Source organism: Callionymus lyra, chromosome 1 (assembly GCF_982586985.1).
Source record: "Callionymus lyra chromosome 1, fCalLyr1.hap1.1, whole genome shotgun sequence".
Taxonomy (NCBI): Eukaryota; Metazoa; Chordata; class Actinopteri; order Syngnathiformes; family Callionymidae; genus Callionymus; species Callionymus lyra.
The window spans coordinates 19,167,315-19,188,319 of record NC_141818.1 but is presented as its reverse complement, the minus strand read 5'-3'; the positions used below and the strand labels follow the sequence as shown (position 1 = coordinate 19,188,319).

The following is a 21,005-nucleotide window of genomic DNA, read 5'->3' as shown; positions in this document are numbered from 1 at the left end:
TTTGGTCCCTAAAACGGGGATAGGAGTGGTTCATATGGAAGGTCGGGATCACTAGGACACTGCGCATCTCTCCGGTTATAATGTGTGATGCACTTTCACACATGCTCCAGGGCTTCATCAGTGGAGAAATGACCTCGAATTCTCAGAGCAAAAGTGCCATTGGCTCTCTTGATGCCACCAGTCAGCTGTTTCCTGCCCACACCAAGAGCTGTTGCATCACCAGACCTATATGCAGAATCCCTAGTTTCAGCTGAGATTTGACCTCTGCTTTGAACTGTATGTCTGAGTTGGGTATATTGTGACCTCCTTGGTGGTGGAGACATCATCAGCACACTTGGAGATGAAGCTAAGAAAAGACGTGACATATTCCTCCGAGTCCAACTTCCCCTCCTGTATAGAACCATCTTTGATAATATTCCAGTCCGTGCCCCAGAAGCAGTCCTGAGTCTTCATCAGGGTGGGGGTCCACATTATTGGATAAAGAGAAGGACAAATAACTATGAGTTTATAAAAAGGTTTGTTTATTTATTAATTTTTGGTTAAACAACCCAAACACGGTACATAGTACATATTGTTTTGTTTTGTTTTTTAGCTATATCTGACTTTACACAAATTTGTATTACATTGCTTATAGTATGTGTGTGTTTTATTTTTACTCATGAATTCACATTTGAAATAATTGATAATTTATAAACATTTTCCATTAAAAATAAAGTGTTTTTTGTCAGTTAAAACAATGTCGTAATTCCTCTGATGCACCCTTGCTAAATACAGCATGTGCTTTTGTTTACGAAACAAGATACAGGCTCTTGTTGTGTCAGTCTCTGGTTGTTACTTCCTGGTAACTTTAAAATGTCTCAGTACTTCATATAAAAACATGGCTGTCGAAACAGTTGGTCACATGACACTCACAGTCATCCAGGTAAAGTTACTACTCGTAATAACTGTTGAAAAAATGAATTAAAAAAGAATGACAAATTAGAATTGTGATGCTTTATTAGAATAAAATATTCATGAAAACCATTATAATTGCATTTTATTTGACATACTTTGATTGAAAGTATGTCAAATAAGTATTCTGAATTGGATACAGGATGATTTAAAATGATTAGAAATTAAAGAGGGAAGTTCATTAAAATGTCTATATGCAGTATATTTATGCAGACACAATACAAATATACATCCAATCAAAGTACATGTATATTAAACCAGTTCACTACGACAGCGTCTCTTTATCCCCGCTGCGTTCATAAAGATATTCCTCACCAGAAACACTCCTCTCCTTCATTTCACAAGCACTGTCTTGATTTGTAACCCTGGGTGAAAAGAAAAATAGAAGAATGATGCACCTTAACTTCTCACTTAATCTGTATTACTCTCATCACAACAGAGCGAGCCACTCCATCAGTAAATGCTAATCTGCTAATTAACAAGCTAATTAGGCAATTACAGCTTTGCAGAAGGATGCCTAAATGAAATATGACAACACAGTCACTTTCTACAGCACCTGTGGGTCTTTTCACGTGTCACAGCGAGACACGCGATGACAAAGTGTTGTCGCAACGTTCAGAGGTGCTTATTCCGAGCCCGCCCGGCTCATTTGTACCAACGTTTGATTCCGTCTAATCACTCGTGGAAAAAAAAGTCTGTTTTTTAGGATCAAACGGCGGCGGAGGATCCGGCGAACACCCGAGCGCCCTGTTGTGTAAATACATTTAAGTGAACTGGAAGTGCCGGAGTCCCACTGTAAGGAGCTGTCACACACAGAAATGAATTATGTTGACATATGGCTGAAAACAACGGTGAACAGGCTCGCGATGCGTTCAAGAATCATACACTGCAACAGCGGAGCGAGGAGCCCGGGCTGTACCTTTGAGCCCCGGCCTGACAGGCGTGTGCTGTGACTTGACAGCTCAGTATTTCCATGATAAATGCAGTAGATGTGCGACTCCAGTTCGCCCCCAACTTCAGAATGTGTTGCTGCACACTTGAGGTCAGAGGAACGACTTAAAGATCGCTGACATCGCATTTGGTTTCAGGCGTGACACATCCGTCAAATTTAACAAGGACTTACATATTCATAAATCAAGACCATATTTGTTGTATATAGAGATAAAAGTCTACAAATACAACTAACAATTATAAATCATCCTGCAGCATTTACTAGTGCTAGACTACTGACGCTTCATGAAACAGTGTCTCATTGATAGAGACCAGTAGTGGCACAATTAGTATAACAATTAAGTGACGGTTTTAATAACATTGCTGTTCAAAACAATAGAGTATAGAGCAGACAGTGCCATCTAGTGGACTCTGATAAAAAGACACTGCTTCATGAAGCTTCATCAGCACATCAATAGCATTAACCTGAGGTTCCAAAAGCTATAACAAGATTGTTTTATTGTGATTATTACATTTACATTACACTTACACTTAATATTTTCAGTGTGTTCACACTGAACAGTGTGCGAAAATGTGGTTCGCAATGCGCACTCAAACAGTCAGAAAATTGAGTTTTCTTAGTTACGCAGATGACGCTAAACAGAAAATACGTCACTGATGTCTACGGAGCAGATACTGGCTTAATTGTCTGGAGTAAACACTAATTTTACCACAAAACAATACATCAAAAATATTTTAAAAAAAAATTAAACAACTAAATAACTTGTTTCGATTGGAAAACAGCGCCGTCAAGTGTCCAAGATAGTGTGTCAACGGCTGGTTGCAGTCAGCGTTTAAAAGTAATAGAAGAAGAAGCTGTCGAGTCATTTCTGGTAAGTGTGTAGCAGCAGTGTTTGATTTGAGTCTATAGTACCCAGTTGAAATTTAAGCACTGCACAAGTGCACAAGTTTACAGTGTACTGTAAAGCAGTGCACTTAAAGATGTGTGCGATTTTAGACACAGCAATGGATTTAAGGTCCAACTAAATGTGGCTCACAAGAAAATAAAAAAGAAAGTCTCCAGTGACTGCCATAAGAGGTTAAGCAGTAGAAAATGAATGGAGGCCAGTAATGGCACACAGTTGACTGTTGTCTTATCTTTGGGTCAAGGTGACCCAGAGGCACATAAACAATTGTGTTTGTGATATCCCTTGTATTGTCTTGGAGTCAAGGAGACCCTTAGGCCAAAAAACAAATGTGTTTGTGATATCCCTTGTGTTTTCTCTGGGTTAAGGAGACCCTGAGGCCAAAAAACTAATGTTTTTGTAATTTCCCTTGTGTTGTTTCGGGGTCAAGGTGACCCGGAGGCCCAAAAACAAATGTATTTGTGATATCCCTTGTGTTGTCTCAGGATCAAGGTGACCCAGAGGCCCAAAAACAAATGTGTTTATTATATCCCTTGTGTTGTCTCGAGGTCAAGGTGACCCAGAGGCCCAAAAACAAATGAGTTTGTGATATTCCTTCTGTTTCCTCTGGGTCAAGGAGACCCTGAGGCCGAAAAACAAATGTTTTTGTGATATCCCTTGTGTTTTCTCTGGATCAAGGTGACCCCGATGCCCAAAAACAATTGTGTTTGTGATATCCCTTGTGTTGTCTCAGGGTCAAGGTGACCCGGAGGCCTGAAAACAAAAACAATACACTCATGTTGTAATCTTCTTTTCTGAGTATTGTGTTGTTTAATTTGAACTAAACAACTATGATTGTCATGATTTTACCATTATTTTAATCACAACACGATGAGTTTCACTGATAAACCAGCACAAGTTTGTCTGTACACGAGACACAACATTCTCTCCGAATCACTCTGATGAGGCAGACGCACAAATTATGAAATTAAACAGCGTTTTACTTTAATTATGTTTCATTACCAGCTACTTTGTCACACACGGGGGCTGTTATTTGTTTATTGCCGCTAAAAAAGAAATTGAGTTGAAGTCTCGCAAGGGTTAACAAAGTGCCATTAGTACGTCAAATTAATTTGTGTACTTTTCCAAAATTAACATGAACAGCCCTCATGACAGTGATGTTGTTTACAGCGAATCAAAATGAAAAGCAGCTTTTTCTGCACGAGCGCTCGTCTCTCCGACGAACAAAGATGCTTTTGTTTATCACTCAATGTTTGTTTTCAACGCCTTGAAACCAACAGAGTTGGTTTGATAAACAGATGAAAACTAACATATGCAACTTACTCTAAAATACTCGTTTTTGTTTGTAAATATTATGAACCTCTAACAGGGGAACATATAGAAACAAATCTTTCTTTTTTAAGTAGTATGGATTAACTGTCATAAAAGAAAGGAGCTAAATTGTTCTGAGACAATTGTGGAATTATAATCCTATATAGTTTATATACATTAATTTACAGGTATATTTCTAATAACAAACAAATGTTGGGGCTGAGAACTATTTCAGCTAGCTAGGGCAAAAGAAAAGGGTCTTTAGACGGATTATATTTTGTGTTATAGTTTAGTGAAATGAAGATAAATGTGTCACAAAAAGTACTATAGGATAAATATTTAATATTTCACTTTATGACTCGTGTTGTCTTGCTGTTCCTTAATACATTGTATTAATCTTTTTTTTTACATGAGTTAAAATTTTTAACAATATTTCTGGTAAGTTCATAAATCGGTGCCTATGTAAAATGTATAAACAAATACAGGTTTCATTTGGAGTTTTTCTATCTTGTTTTCCAAATAATAATCAGGCATAAAAAAAATGTTAAAAGATAAAATAAACAATAAATGTCTTTATAAGAGTCATTCACAGAGGGAGGGACTGTTGAATTTTCCAAAGAGATCCAATTAGGAGCACAAACCTTAACAAGCAGTGACAGGTTTAAACATAAAGTACTTTTGAACAGAAGGGTGCTGCTGGACAAAAAAAACATTTCAACATAAAACAAGCAAGTTTCATCTGATTTATTATTTTTTAAGTCATCTGCACTTTTTAAATTGTCACTTCTACAGTGTCATAGAGTAATTACAATTTAACTAACTTGTCACGAACGTGAACTCATTATGTATCGCCTCAACACTATTACACACAACTCACTGTAGTCACGTTCCAATACAAAGGGAGAAAAAAAGAGAGAAAGCAATATCATACAACTTTTCTTAATACAGTTTCAACGTGTCAAATCAATTAAACACGTCTTAAGAATCACGAATACCTTTAGCACAAATACATGTGGAGGTTTAGAAGGTTGAACAACTAATCAATTAATGTTAATCTTGTTGACTTTCATGTTTTATATTTTAACATACATTAAATACTGTCGGATTGTTGTTCAGGTCCACTAAATATTTCATATATATGTATAACTATGTATTACACTGGATACTCCACTTAATCCTGTTATTTAGTCTATAGTTAATTCAATATATGTGGCCTTCAAATTCTCTTTTTCCAGCTTAACTGAATGACAATTTAAATAAAATACAATATCTTAAAGTACAGTAAACAGCAGTTGTTGTGGAGGGAAAACAACATTTGGTAGAAAATGTATTTGAAAGGATAAAATGTGTTACGTGTCACTGTTAATATAAATCTAACATTTTTATGTATTTGCATCGAGAAAATGAAAATCCGGGAAGACATAATCACAGACTCATTCAGAATGACATTATTTCAACACATTTTGACATCCACAAAATGTCTTCTTCATAAAATTCAAGATATCAAATACTTCACGTATCATTTCATTTTTCCTGCCATTTACAATATATTGAATAATTAAAAAAACAAACATATAAGGCGGGTCTTTAATAACAGGAAAACATATTTTGGTTAAAGATAAATTAATGTGCTCTCGAAAATAAATACAAATTAGACACAACAACAACAACAACAACAACAATAATAATAATAATAATAATAAAATATTAAAAAATCGCAACAATAATAATAATAATAATCATAATAATAATCATTATAATAATCATAAACCAAAGTAAAAGTAATGAATCGGTATTATAATTATTGTTGTTATTATTATTATCATTATAAAAATCCAGGTCTGAAGTGTAAACATATTTTTTAAAAGGTCATATAACGCTTACGTTTTTGTGTTTCCTATGATTATTTTCATGTTTAATTTAAGGTGGGAGTTCATCCATCTATTCAAGACTCAGCTGGATATACTGCCACTTAAGTTTAATTAAGTCAAAGTTACGTCTCTTCGTCTTCTTTTCAAGTTTCCTTGTTATCTCTGCGTACATTTTCCCTTCGACTCGGGACAACTTTGCACCTCTACCGTGTTAAACAAAAAAACAATACCGCTATAATGCTGAAGAGTGAATGAATAAATCCCTCCCTTCCTCCCACATCTAAGTCCAGATGAACACTGGCCTTTTGTTGGGGTGAAAAGTATATCCACTCCTGCTTGCATCCAGCTCAACAACCAGTCTGCTGCCATAGCAACTGCGGAGAAGCACGCAGCAGCGCCGCCTGCTTGTGCAGTGCCTGTCACTCCTGGCAACGTCCAATCACAAGTTCCCATCCCTCTGTGAAGACGGGTGGGCGGGCCCTCGGCCTCATCCCTCAGCCTCCGATTGGACACGGCGCTCGTCCGTCTCGATCATGCCGGCGCGCGATTGGTGGAGCATCTTTCACCCTCGCAATCATATAAACATGTCTCCTGCTCGCCAGGATTGAAGAACTGGGGGTCTTTTTTACAAGCTGGCCGCGCTGTTCTACATCAAACTGTTCAAAACTCTCATTTTTAGACGAGGGAGGAATATGCACGGGCGCGCGTAGATGCTCGTGCACGGAGAGAGCTGCAGGAGAGAGAGAGGGAAAAAGAAAGAGAGAGAGAGGGAGAGAGAGGGAGAGAGGAGGGGGCTTTCATCATTGTAATCACCATCCCAACTACTCGCTCTTAACATTTTGTTTTTCGCTGTTGAGGATAGAAGTGACAAGAGTTTAGACCCCTCCTCTGCAGGGCGGAGCGTGCATTTTCATCCCGTATTTTGTATTTCTTTTTTTTTTTTTTTTTCCTCTTCCCCAGCTCTGGTCCCCGCTCTGACACGTCTGCACTGAGTGAGTGGCATTGGCACACTGTCAATCGCTCACTCCCGCGACCATCAAACAACATAAAACACACACAGTCTCAGGCTGGAGCTCATAAATTTTCAGCACGCCTGCATATTTTCCGCGCCTTTAACACAGTCTTCTATCACTAATCTCTTTTAATTTCCCTCTCTTAACTTGTCTTTTTTTTTTAACAGATAATCCCCCCTTCTCTCTACATCACCACCTGCCATTTGTTTACATTTTTTTTCCACCTTGGATATTTGTTGGCGCTTCTTCCACCAGGAGGATTTTTTTTGGACATTTTTCTTTTTTTTTTTAAAAGAAAAAAAGACATGCGCCGGAATCCCCAAGAAGAAGAAGAAGAAGAAGAAGAGCGCAAATAAATGAGAGATCACCAAGGAGCCATTTCAGCAGCACGACAAGACAGATTGGCGTTTGGATCCGGGCTGGATATCATGGACATCGATCGTCAGTTTCCACAGAGAAGTTTTTGAGAAGAATCTCACAAAAAACAAAAAAAAAAACAAGATCTGCATTTGGCAGAAAATATCCAACATTTGTGCACTTTGGACGCGCGCGTAAGTGGACTTTGAAATAACCGTGTGCGCTCTTTTTTTTGTGCGCGTGTGTGAAAGATCACCTCCCGAGTCTCCGGCATATGTTCTAGACCATTTCGTATATGAGTTTTTCAATTTGCGTGGCTCAGTGCACAGACTCTTTAGCGGCCACGATGGACGATCAAGCCCGGATCATGCAGTCGATCGGCGGCGTGAGTCTGTCCGGCCACTCGGTGCAAGGAGGGATGGCGCTGCCGCCTCCGCACGGGCACGACGGGACGGACGGGGACGGAAGAAAACAAGACATTGGTGACATTCTTCATCAAATAATGACCATAACTGATCAGAGTCTGGACGAGGCGCAAGCAAAGTTGGTTGATTTATATGTTTTTATTAACTTAGTCCTGCTCCAAAAAAAAAAAAAATCATCATCACCAGTGTGTTGACCTGCACTCATGCATCACTATAGCTGCTTAAACAGGTGCCACAGTAGTGGACTCAACTTTTCTCAACTAAACTGACACCTAGATTTCATTTTTTTAGGAGTCATCACACCCAATGAAAAAGTGTTGCAAAAGAAAGGCTGAAGCAGTTTAAAAAAAAGAAAAAAGATGCAACTATTGATGATTTCTCATGACTTATCAGTGAACTTATTTCACTCTTGTATCTTGTCTCATACTGAAACAGGAAACATGGACTGAACTGTCACAGAATGAAACCAGCACTCTTCAGCGTTCTCTGTGAAATCAAAGAAAAGACAGGTAAGATCTTTACGCTTCAATGTCACGCCCTGATGTTATTATTATTGTTAATATTATTATTAAAAGAAAGAAAACTATAAGTAGAATCTATAGTCGCAGTGAACCTCTGGAGGACAGCAGACCTCTGCCCGATTGAATCAATCAAAGTGATAATTATGACGACACACATACACACAAAAACTGGATATTTACACTCAAAATGAATGTGAGATAGTAGCATATCAATGCACTATTTAGAAATATTGAAGCTTCATTATTTAACTTGTATCTAAAATACAATGTTGGACACACAAAATATTGAAGTAACTTACAAATAATCTGTACACACACCTAAGGTCAACGATTGTTACTCAAAATCAAAAATAATTTCTATATAAAAAGGGATGAAGTCATTAAATATTGCATTAGGTCAGGACTGATTTATTCTGAATGTATTTTCTAATTATAAATGCAGTGAAATATCAAAATAAGAGGTTTATTCAATGTTCAATAGTGGCTGTAAATTAACGTTATATTTCATAATTATGGTGTGTTACAGTGTTTAAACAATTATTTATGATGTAAAATATATTCTTTATGAGGCAGAAGTTTATGAACCTATTGAAAACGTAGTGAAGAAACTATAGTTTAGCACAATTTAATTAGAACTAATGACAATTATTATTGTGTAGAATTTAAAATGAACATAAAGTAGCGCTCAAATATTTTTTGAGTCGAGGAAGCAATCATTTAAAATAAACGTGTGAATATATTTGTGCTGTTTTAAAGGATTGCGTTCTATTCAAAGTGCATGTGTGTGAGCGACGTTAACCTGTGGTGTGGAGTCACAACCTCCCCCTCTTAGCCACTGACACAGCTCAGCTGGTCTGCTGGCCTCGCTGACCGGTCGGCTTCTCCAGCGGTCGCTGACGTCCTGTAACGACTCACGTCAAACATGTCTTTATTTTCTTTTCTTCAAATCCAAGAGCATCTTATCAAATATTTCCCACCGAATATAATCGCCATCGAAATCCATAATCTGTACGTGTCGGCGTGTAAACAGAGAGGTTTGGAATCCCAGAATGAAAGCGGTTGAACTTTTCCATACATAAAAGGAGGATTTTCATCTTCACAGCGAAAAACATCCTGCGGACTTGAAAGTGTCTTTAGAAGTTCCTGCCGCTCGTGTTATTGTAAAGCTCTGGTATATTCCTGCATGGCTGATGCCCTGGAAGTATTAATTCACTTTGAAATGCTAATTAGAGAGCATTATGCAAGAAATGAGATTAAGAGGCAGCATGAAGTCATTTGCCTGTCACTAAATTGAGTGTTTTAGCAGGAGGTTTCCCCTCCTTTTCGTTTTCCCTGCATTCAGAGAAGCACGATTGGGTGGCAAAGTGTCATTCCCTGTCCTTCAGTCGAGGTGCCGCTGATTTTTCCGCTGGTTTTTAGGACAAAAGAGACGCTGATGTTGTGGACAATTGAGATGAGGTTTTTTGCACTGGCGTCCCCCGCGCTGTTGTCGTCCTCCAGCTCGGAGGAGCCTCGGCGGCGGCGGCGGCGGCCGGGGATAACAAAGGTGAAAGATTACCTCCATATGGTGTTCGGGACCGGCCAGAAAAGAGAGGTTCTGCTGCGAGGCTCTTCTTTGATGTGAGCTTTAATCAATAGACAGAGATTACAGAAAACTATTATGGGCTGGAATCGGCTGTGTGCCACAGAGAGGTCTGGACCTCTCCACGGCTCTCTCAGCGGCGTGGCGCTTCTTTTGGCAGCATATTGACTTGTTGTTTTCCTGACCTTTGACCTGTCAGGTCCGGAGACTGGGGAGAGGAGGGATGGGGGGGCTCGAACACTGAGGCTGATTCAGGCTGAGAAAGGCTGCTAAAGTAGAAGAGTGTTTTACAGAACTTAAGAACATCGGCTTGGACGTGTAGTCGAGATGTTTCGGGAGTGAAGTTTAAAAAATGCATCCCATAATTAAAAACCTGTGGGTTACCTGTTGAAAATAATAGCATCTTGAAAATATGAAGTAAAAAATTGTAACAGAAATAAAGTAAAGCTGTTGAAAGACTAAATAAAAAATAAGTTAAAAATGATGAGGTTAGAAAATATTTTTAAGAGATACCAACAAATGAGCTCAGGTATGCATTAATAATAATACTTTAATTTATATATCACCTTCATAAAGTGACTAACAATAAAAAATAAATAAAATAAAAATTTAAAAATGAATATTTCATTAAATAAAGAGCACAATAGTAATACAAATATGAAGAAAAATACAATGTAAATTGAGTGAAATGAAAGGGTATTTATGTTTTGCTATATTTGTGTACGTTTCCTGCACGTTCATGTGTTATTGTAAAACTCTTACTTTAACTCTCACGTTCAACCTTCTACGTTGTTAATTATATCAAAAATATTCTATTTTAGTCATTGAAAAAAATGCATAATTTATGGTTAAAATACATTTTTTTAATCAATAATTTTTTATGGATTTTTCAATGAATAATCATACACAGCAACATTATAAGTCACATCTTTAGATTTTCATTGAAGTGGAGCTTTGGTGATGAAGAAATTATAGACAAAAAAAAACAGATTAAAATACATTTAAATTGAAGTCTGGTCAAGAAATATGTTATATATATATTAAATATGAAACCCTTTAAATCAAATTTTGTCAAATATTTAAAAAGTGAATTTTATTGGCTGTAGGTGGCAACAAAAAAAACAAGCTGTGGTGCTTTTTTGTTTGGTGTTGAAGCGAGTCCAGCGCGTGAATGGCAGCGAACAGAAATCCATTCAGCAGCTGAGACAATTGACTTTGGCTGCGTTTTTGTCTCCGGGAGCCTCAGCGTTGTGGCTGCGGCGACAAGATAGCGTTTGTGGCGAATGGCTGGCGCACAGCTGGGTTCCCAGACCGGCTCAATGGCGAAGGGCCTGCTCGCGTTTCCTCCTCTGAAGGAGGACGAAAAGACGCGGCTATTATCTAAGTACTCCAAAAATACCCCTCCGTTCCCCCCATCAGACGGAGGAGAGGAGGCTGGAAAAAACAAAGCGTCCGTATCAGTTTCATTTGGAGGGTAAACGCTTTTTTTTTTTCTTTTCTTTTTTTTTCCTGAGATAGATGCTCCTGCACAGCCTGGTATCTGTGCCGCTCCTCAAATCTGGTTTTCACACTCTGATTCAATGCTGTCCCTCCATCTGCCCACCCCCCCCCCACTCCCTCCCTCACACACACACACACTCACACACACACACACACCACCTCTGTAGCTGGAAGCGCTTCCTCCTGCACGATCAACAGCTCATAATTGTTTTTTGCACATACGTTATGCAGATGAGCCTCTATGGCGACTGGCACAACAATTAGCGTCCTCCAACAATATTTTAGTAGGTTAATTGCGGAATTTCACAATTGTACATCTGAGTTGTTAATTAGGCATGACAGAGGTGCCGGAATAGTTATCTGCAGGCGAGAGGCTGCTCGCCATGCAAAAAGGAACGATTGATTGAAACGACTTCAGGAGACTTTTTTTTTTTCTTCTTCTTCTTCTTCTTTTTTTTCCTGCCGCGTCTGTTTGTTGTTGCCGCTAAATTATACACGCGAGGAGCGCCCGGGTTCAGGAGGTGACCCGGGGGGGGTCAGTGTTGAGCGCTGACCTCTGACCCGGCGCATGAAACGAAGGGATTGATACCGTCCTCGCCGTTCAAACACTTATAATAACCCAAACTAGATCGGATTTTCCCACGTGAACTCTTGACCGCCGCGTATTTATCGGACGCTGTGAACGACAACAGTTATGAGTGTAAAAAAAAGTGTTCCAAAAGCAAGTCCTCTCTCCCTCGCTCAGTAATGACTCGGCTATTTATAGGTCTCCATTTCATTAGCTCTCCTGTTTCAGGGAAGAGTTTTCCTCTTGGGACAATAGACACCATGATGTTCATTTACTCTGTACACATTACATGCCGGCAACTAAATGACCCCTCATCTGTTTGTGCAGAGTCCCCGTCCTGTTGTTGCTTTCACTTTGGACCAGCAAAACATGCTCATTAAAAAGAAGAAAAAAAGCGTGTTTTTAGATGATTTAACACATTTCTTTAAGTATTAAAACACCTTATAATGATGGAAATGTGTTTGGGATTTAGGGTGTAACATTTTCACAACTTTTTTTAAAGGTTACCTTTGAATAAAATACAAATTAGCATCCAAATGATCATATACAGCTTTATTATATTAACAATATACACGGAAATTTTCTCTCTGTAGAAGTAGAAGTAAGATAGAAAAAAAGATAAACATATTTGATTAACATTAAACTAGAGCAAAAATATAAATGATTAAATAAATTATTAGTCATTTTTTATTAATTAATAATGTAAATTGTAAATTTTTATAAAAAAAAGTTCATATATTAACACTTTTGAAAATCCTTACAATGTTTTTTTTACTTTGTTCTGTGTAAGGGAATCTTATCTTATCTTAGGTAAGTAAATTGAAACATTAAGCAAAATATATATATAATCATTATGATTTAATGCCTTTTATGTAAAATCTTTTGGGGTTTCCACAAAGTCAGTTAAAAAGATTCAAAGAGTCGTTAAAACATATAGCTTGATTCCAATCGTAAGGGTTCTGTTCCTTGTCTTGCTCAAGGGTGCCTCAGCTATCACTGCTGTCAGCGTTGGAACCAGCAGGCAGGCTGATTCACACCGAGAGCCAAAAGTGAATCTTTGCAAAGCGAGAAAAAGAAGCTGCTGCTCCCATTGTTCCTGCCGTTGTTCTACACGCTGCACACAGCAGAGTGATATATTGAAGGCAGGAACGGGGAAAAGACTTGCGCTGCAATGAAATTTTAATCAGCGTCTTCTGCTGCTTTAATAAGGCAAATAATTCTTATTGGCCGCTGTGTTAAGATTTCTAATATTTAATTCATGGCAAACCTTGCATTATTCTGCTTTTTGCTGCGAGACAAGCTGCACTCTGCTGCTGCCAGGAGGCAACTGTGAGGAAGAAAAAGATGTGAAGAGATCTGCACACTGAGCTTTTTTACACTTCAGCTCAGGCACTATTTTACACCGACATGTCAGGGAATTTAAATATGCATTTAAATATATATTTACTGAAGCAAAGAGAGCGGGAGCCCAACTGCCTTCCATGCATAAATCATCCCGGCGCTCCTTTTTTTTTTTTTGGTCAATCTTTTATTATATTTTTCCCCTTAGTGGTTGATTTTTGCGTCTGAAGTCATGGAAAGATGGCGAGGGGCCAGACGTGAGGTGCTGGCTCATGTTACGGTGAAGCAGCGGGCCCTGTTTTCGTCTGTGGGTGAAATGGCTTAATTGGTGTCAGAGCCCCGGGGATAAAGGCCCCTGACTCTGAAAAAAAAAAAGGAGGCAGCAAACGCAGGGCCTCTGTCTTCCCTCAAAGCAGGAGGAGCGTCCGGGCGTCTGCCGGTGAAGGAGCGCCGAGCCACGACACAACAATACCAAATGATGTTTGGGATGACAGGAATTAATATGCGCCCGCTCCCGGAAAAGCCATGATTAATGACGGCGAGCAGGGGAACGCTGTCCTTCCGTTGGCTCCTCTTTGATAGGGATTGTTAACGAAACAAAAAAAGGCAGGTTTCTCCTCTTTTTAGAAAGTGGAGGTCACCCGGGGTGTGTTCGACGAGGAGGAAATTGGGGATCATGCTCCATCACTAGGAGACACGTGGCTGGTACTCGTCCAAGAAACCTAACAATGCAAGATCCTCACTTGGGCTGTCTTTCGGCTGTGATGCTTATAACTGTTTCTCATTAAAGAGACGAGCTAAATATATATATAAAAAAAGGCAGATTATTTGTGATTTATTTAAGTTAGTTGAACCTATTTTTACATAAGGGGTTTAATCAGTAGGTAGCTTCTACTTATCAGTCAATAATGGCCCAATTTTTCTTTTTACAAAACGGACATATGATCTTTTGTGTTTACTTTTCTAACTTACAAATGTCTTTTAGTTGGAGAAAAAGGGCCTTTTAAAAGATCCTAATCACCTACTCTACTTCACTTTAACTTTAACTTCAGTTTGCAGGTACATTTTAATTTGTTACGATTTTTTAATTGATCTATTTAATTGGCTAAATTTTTAAAATAAATAAATCTAATAAACGATCAGACCTGGGAAAAATGCGGCCCACGGGCCACATGCAGATCTTGACTGTATTTATGTGGCTTTCATAAGGTCAAAGATCATGTAAAACCTAACCATTAAATTTTTTTATTCATTTATTTTTTAAATACTAGTCTCTAAATCTGACAATAGTTAGGGATGGGTTAGGTTAGTTTAGGTTAGGTTAGGTTAGGTTAGGTTAGGTAAGGTTAGGTTGGTATTAGGTTAGGGCTAGGGTAAGGTTGAGGTTGAGGTTTATGTTTATGTTTATGTTTATGTTTATGTTTATGTTTATGTTTATGTTTATGTTAAAGGTTAGGTTTATGTTTATGTTTATGTTTATGTTTATGTTTATGTTTATGTTTATGTTTGTTTATCTTTAGGTTGAGGTTTAGGTTTATGTTTAGGTTAAGGGTTAGGGTAAAGGTTAGTGTAAAGGTTAGGGTAAGGGTTAGGGTTGGAGTTAGGATTATTTCAGATTATTTTATGATATTTATAAAAAAAGTTACATAAAATAAAGTAAAATGATTGATTTTATTACATGACTTTTTGCTCGAGGGCCCCTCACAAGAACCACTGTATGAAATGTGGCCCCTGAGGAAATGTAATATCCCACCCCTGCTATAGAGCTGACCTCTGGTTCACAGAAGGATCAGGATAAATACTTTGGCCCAAAAGTGATGATTCCTCAAGCACGGTCAGAGGCAAACGTGTGAACAAAATGGCGGTGTGCCGTGATAATGATCTATTGTGTCCTAGGAGGAGACGCATGAATATTTAATTGTGTCTGCTGGAGACGTCCCCAGACCCTTCTGTTCATTCCTTACTTTCTCCAAAACACCGCGCCTCCTCCCTCTCAGGTACTTCCGCGATAGAAAATTAAAAAGCGTCTAAATTGCGATGTAAGGGATTCCGAAGGACATTTGTCGTGGCTGAAAATTCAAATGGCAAGTTTTGACAGCGGGCATTCTGCTGACACCGTGGATCCGCCATCATGTCGGCTCCTCAAATAAGCATTTCCTCTGTCAGAGTGATTGATATGAATTAAGCATGTGACTTTTTACATCAGCGCGGGGCTGGAAGAGGATGTGGGCGTGAGGGGTTTTAAACAGTGAATGAGCCTCTGCTGGTATTGATCTATTTGTGTAGCAGGTGCTGTATGAAGACTGTGTCAGCTTTGATTGTTTGTGTCAGTGATCCGAGCCGACACTGAGCTCGCTGCACTTGCTTCCTGGTGATGAATGGCAGCTCGCTGCACTGATGCTCAGAAAAAAACTCCAGTCTACGTTGTCTTAACTCTGTGCAGCAGCCGTCCGCGGAGATTCTTCATAATACCTTAACACAGTCTGTGGATTTACATTCACGCAGCTGGTGAAGGACAGTGGGCCGAAGTGTTCCTGCGTCAGAGTGTGTGTCGGCTGGTGTATGAGGACTGTGTTGAAGAATATATGAAAAAAAGTTTCAGTGAAACATCACTTGATAATTTCACTACTTTATTCTCACATTTTTACATTATTTGACGTCAAATTCATCTTTACAGTCAATACCGAAATTTAATTATAGATGTTTAAAATTTCCATAGTTTAGTAAAAATTTGAAAACAGTTAACAAACCTTAATCTCAACAACTCAAGACATAAAAATAACATGTTATATACAGCATAAACATGAGTTAACCGGTTGTTTAAACTGATTGTAGCTGCGTAATGAACTATTCATTTAATTTAAATAAAAAAACAACATTGATTTTTCTTGTGACCAGAATGCTTGCTTGTCTATTAGTTTCTATTAGTAGTTTTTAATATTTTTATTTTTGTACAAATCCTCTAATATAGTCACTACCAAAATGTAGTTATAGATGATTAAACTTGCATGAAGTAGTTTAGAATTGTTTTAAACAACTCAAGACAAAAATAACACAATAAACAGCATAAACATGAATTTAAATGTTTTTTTTTCTTTTGTTTTTGTTTGTCCGGCTGATTAACTAGTTAATTTGATTAAGACGAAAATAAAAATAATATATATTTTCTTAAGACCAGTTCACCAGAATGTTTGCGTGTCCGTTTGTTTAAATTAGTTGTGTTTAATGTTGTCCAAATCCTACTATGCAGTCATTACCTAAATAACATTATAGAGGTTTGAACTTGCATGAACTAGTTTGGAACCATCAAGAAATAGTAAACATGAAGCTAAATAAAGCAAGATTAAAATAATATACAGCATTAACATGTATCTTCATTGTTTTTTACAAAAAGTTCCTTAAATTAAATAAAGATAAATGTTTATTTTCTTGAGCAAGTTGACTAGAATGCTTGCGTGTCTACTAGATCTAAAGAATAAACAAACTAAATGCAAAAAAAAAGTGTCAAAATAAATTGACATAATTTCATATTTGGTTTTAATTTTCGGTTTCGGTTTTTAAGTTTTCTAGACATTGAACTGGAACCAAGATGTGTATTGAAGTACAACTTTATGCAATCTTGAATTTGTTTGAACATGTATCTAAAATAATCTACAATAAAAACACATAAATAAATGAATAATCTTATGATAATTTCATTTGACCTTAATGTCCATCTAGTGATGGATGTTAAATGATGTTTTTTTGATCAGGATACCCTGTATATATCCTAAAATATCTAATGTTCCTAACACTGGTCTCACGCTCTTGTGTCTCCTCACTGTCCAGAGGACTTAAAACAAGTTCCCACTCGTGAAGAAAAAGCGATGATACATGTTTAAAGGCTCCTAAATATGGCTGACCCGTGTGTGTGTGTGTGTGTGTCGGCTGCTGTGCGAGCCTCTCTAAGTATGCAGAGCACGACGAGCCTCTCGCCGGTGCTGAAGGAGAGCGCAGTGTGGCAGAGTTAATTTATTTAATGACTGAGCGTCTTATATCTCCCAAGCCCTGATTAGAATCCATGCTTGATGAGGGAAGCGATAGCGGGTCGTGAACTGCCCTGAGGCCGCTGCACGTATTTGCTTTTTTCTTCTTCTTCTTCTTCTTCTTCTGCACCTACAAACCGAGCAGAGACAGAGAGAGAGAGACTTAAAGTACTAGAGTTTTGTGAGGGATACAAAATGTGGAGTATTTTTTTTATGCTTTTCTTTTTAAGAGGCAAAGCTGTGATGTTTCTTCAATGTCAGTGATCAAATTAAACCTGTTTTGTTCACATTAGCTTAGAGAGTTTCTTCTTTGATGCCGCGTTATTATCCTTGCAGCGTATTTTTGAAGACTTTCCGGGGATATTTTATGCATCCTTTAGATCTCGACCAAAGAAAACGGAAGATCGCCTTTCATTTTTTTACCTCCTGCAAGCTTAATTTTTCGATTAAATCTGCTTAAACAAACACATAATTGCTCCTTCGAAGATAATGAATCACGGCGTGGTTGCAGCCTTTTTTTGCTGTCTCTCTGATATTCTCTGATAGTTTCTGGGTTCTGTTGACAAGACCGAGGGCTGAGCGGACATTGGTGTGCGTGCGATAAAGACGGAGTGCTGTGCGGCTCCGCGAACGTGGGAAAGCCAAACAGAGTGTGTCACTTTGGCAGCGCTGGGGCTGTCAGCGTCGGGGAGCTGCCGTTGTAAAAACCATGACCTTCGTCTTTGCCAGCATGTCTGTGGCCCGAGCCAGAGCGCTGCCCCTGTAGGAGAGAGGAGGGGAGTCCAAACACACACCGGACAGACACTGGAAAATATGGTGATTGTGAGGGGGGGGGGGAAAGGTGGAGGGGGCGGGCGTAATGAAATACTTCTTGGAGCTATCATGACTGAGAAGGTGAGCGAGGAGAAGGAAATACGTCTGGGTTTCTAACATTTCCATGAGCCATCATCAGTAATGCCGCCCGCCGCCTCACAAACTAGAAATTATTTCTTCAGGCGTCGCTGTCAAGTGTTATTCAAATACCAGCAGCCTCACATTTGAATAACAGCCGACATTTTGAATTAATTAATCCGACAAGATAGTCTGGGCCTTTTTTCTCATTAGTCTGCAGGTCAGGCCGCGGAAGATGTATGCGCCGGTGATGATATACTTGTCTTTAATAGTGATTTATGGAGATTTTGGATTGTACTCCATTTGTCAAAAGGGGCCGTAAAACAGGACGGCGCATATTTCATCACCTAATCTTTGATATGTTCCAACGCTGATAAAAGATACTCGTGTTGTTTGGATGCTTTTTTTGAAAAAAAAAAACTCCCCGAACTCACACGTGCACACTCACATGCACACGTTTAATCTCCTCTCATAAGACCTCTCCCCATTTTACTTTTCCCATGCAATTAAACGGCGGCTGTAAATTATAACTGTGTCGTGCTTTAATTATCGTGGTGTAAAAATAGAGTTCCTGTCTTGGAGAGGATTTCATTAACTTACTCAATATTCCGTGTCAACTTGGAGAATCACTCGGAAGGCTTGTATTTAGCACGTTTCAAATTAAAAGAAGGGGCACTTTTTCAAAAAATGTTATTAACAGAAACGTTGTGAAGGAGATGGCGGCTGTGTTATTTTGTAATGATGTTTTCCAAGTTTTATTTTTACAACTTAATCGTGGTTGACGATTCTAAAGGTCAGAGTTACATGTTCACAATAACATCAAGAACCTTTTTATAGATCTCTGCGTTATACTACCTTTGAAAAAAAATTAGCTTTAGGTCATTTAATCCCCTTTTTTATGACCATTTAGGGACATTTATTTAAAAAACAAATCTGATTTTATCAATTTAATTTACTCATGATATTTTTTGGGTTCCTCTTTTTTCAACAACTCTGAAGTTATAATAATAAATATAACATAAACAATAATAAAATAAATAAATAACAAAGGTAATAGAATAAATATCTAATAGAATAAATACAATAAAAAATAAAATAATGATGTGATTATGAAATAATGTGATGTTTATAAAGTAAAATTTTGACATTTTCTTTTCTTATTTTAATCATAAAAAAGAGACTTAATGCATTACAAGTTATACTAATGTCTTTATTTAAAAAAAGGTCAATTGTTTACATTAGGCGATTAACTGAATGTATGCTCTAAAGTAATTAGATGTTATGGTTACACTTGATTCTTACTTTAATTCTTTTAATAATTTTTAATAATTTAGTCAATGTTTACTCACATTTAATTTTATAAAAAACTTCAATGACTATTCAATGTATGTCAATCACTCTTAAAAGAAAACTATTATAGATATAACACGTGTTTTTTTGTCTTTTTCTCATGTTTTCTAAGACTCCAAGTTATAATAACATGTTGAATTCTAACATTTCTAACCCCATTTTAATCATCAAAACATTATAAAGAGTTGTTTTAACAAAAAATAAACTTATATTAATGTCTTTATTTAAAACAAAGTTAACCTTTTTGACAAGACTCTACAACTGGTGTACAACTTATTTTGTGTTGCAGAATCATTAGATAGCAAGTTAAAAAAGAAAGAGATTGTTTTGAAACAGGAAAAACATTTGAAAAAAAAAACTTTTGCTTGAACCTTGAATGTAAATTATCAGTTCATTAGTCAATCTAATGCTGAATCAGCACTTTTCACCTTTTGACATTTATTATGTGTACGAGTATTTTAATTCCTCACACTGTCCGACTATTCGTCAGCATGTGGATGAGGAATAAATAAAGTAACATTCGATTGTGTGTCGATGCATTTAAGTGTCACGCAGCCGTTGCCATCCCAATGAGCAGCCCACACAGAAACGCGGCAACACCGCTGTGACAAAACATTCCAATAAATTGCTGTCAGTGCTGCCGAAACACCAAGTGCAGCGATTTCTATCTGACATGTGGAAGACCCAGACACGCCGTCCTGACAAGTAACGCTGCGGCACCTGTGAGAGACGGCGGCGATAAAAATCAGGATGTGCCTGATCCCCGGCATAACAATGGAGCGTCATTATTTGATATTATTACTCTTCTTTAAGAGGGAGATGGAGCGATAGCTTTGTTTTTCTTTTCTTTTTTTCCTCTTCCTTCAGTCTCGGTAATAAATGACCTGAGCTGGTTGTTTGCTTAGCTGCTCTAAATTATGCAGCTTGACGGCCACATCAACAGGTACCGACTTAAATATGCTGTTTATTACTGGCGGCTAAAAGGGCAAGCTTTTGTTTGGACGCTCATCGAGGAGCAAATTCAAGGTTACAGCTTTTATTTATCCTGCTGTCATTATCATCCCTCGATTTATCGGGTAAATAACACAGAGAAAATATTGATCACGACTGGTCTGTTGTGTTACTTTAAAAAAAATAAAATCTTATGACCCTACAGGAGAGTCAACTTATGACAATATGAGTTAACATTAAAAATAACTTAAAAAAAAAAAGATTAATTAATTATGATCTGTAATTAATTGATGAGATTAATCTATTTTAATCTCACTTCAAATAAAATGAGAAAGGCCCTCATTTTAGGTTTTTGAGTCATTTTAATGCATAATTATGGCAAAATAGAGTGTTTTTATTGAGGTATGTATTGTTTTTAACAGACTTACAATCATTAAAGTCATTTACAATCTTCAATATTTGACTCCAGAATGTTGACTGCAACCTCTATTT

At 37.7% G+C, this 21,005-nt stretch overlaps 1 protein-coding gene across 8 annotated transcripts in view; it reads left to right on the top strand.

Moving 5' to 3' along the window:
- Positions 1–6,757: 6,757 nt before the first annotated feature.
- Positions 6,758–21,005, top strand: part of LOC148088291 (pre-B-cell leukemia transcription factor 3) — a 72,315-nt gene continuing 58,067 nt past the window's right edge. For 2 of the 8 annotated variants that reach the window (XM_087796061.1, XM_087796047.1), the window contains exons 1-2: positions 6,758–7,902; positions 8,214–8,293. In XM_087796061.1, the coding sequence (XP_087652187.1) occupies positions 7,655–7,902; positions 8,214–8,293 (328 nt within the window). In that variant the 5' untranslated portion in view covers positions 6,758–7,654. The remainder of the gene's footprint in view (positions 7,903–8,213; positions 8,294–21,005) is intronic. The other 6 variants (XM_087796070.1, XM_087796055.1, XM_087796095.1 and 3 more) reach the window with 4 other exon arrangements.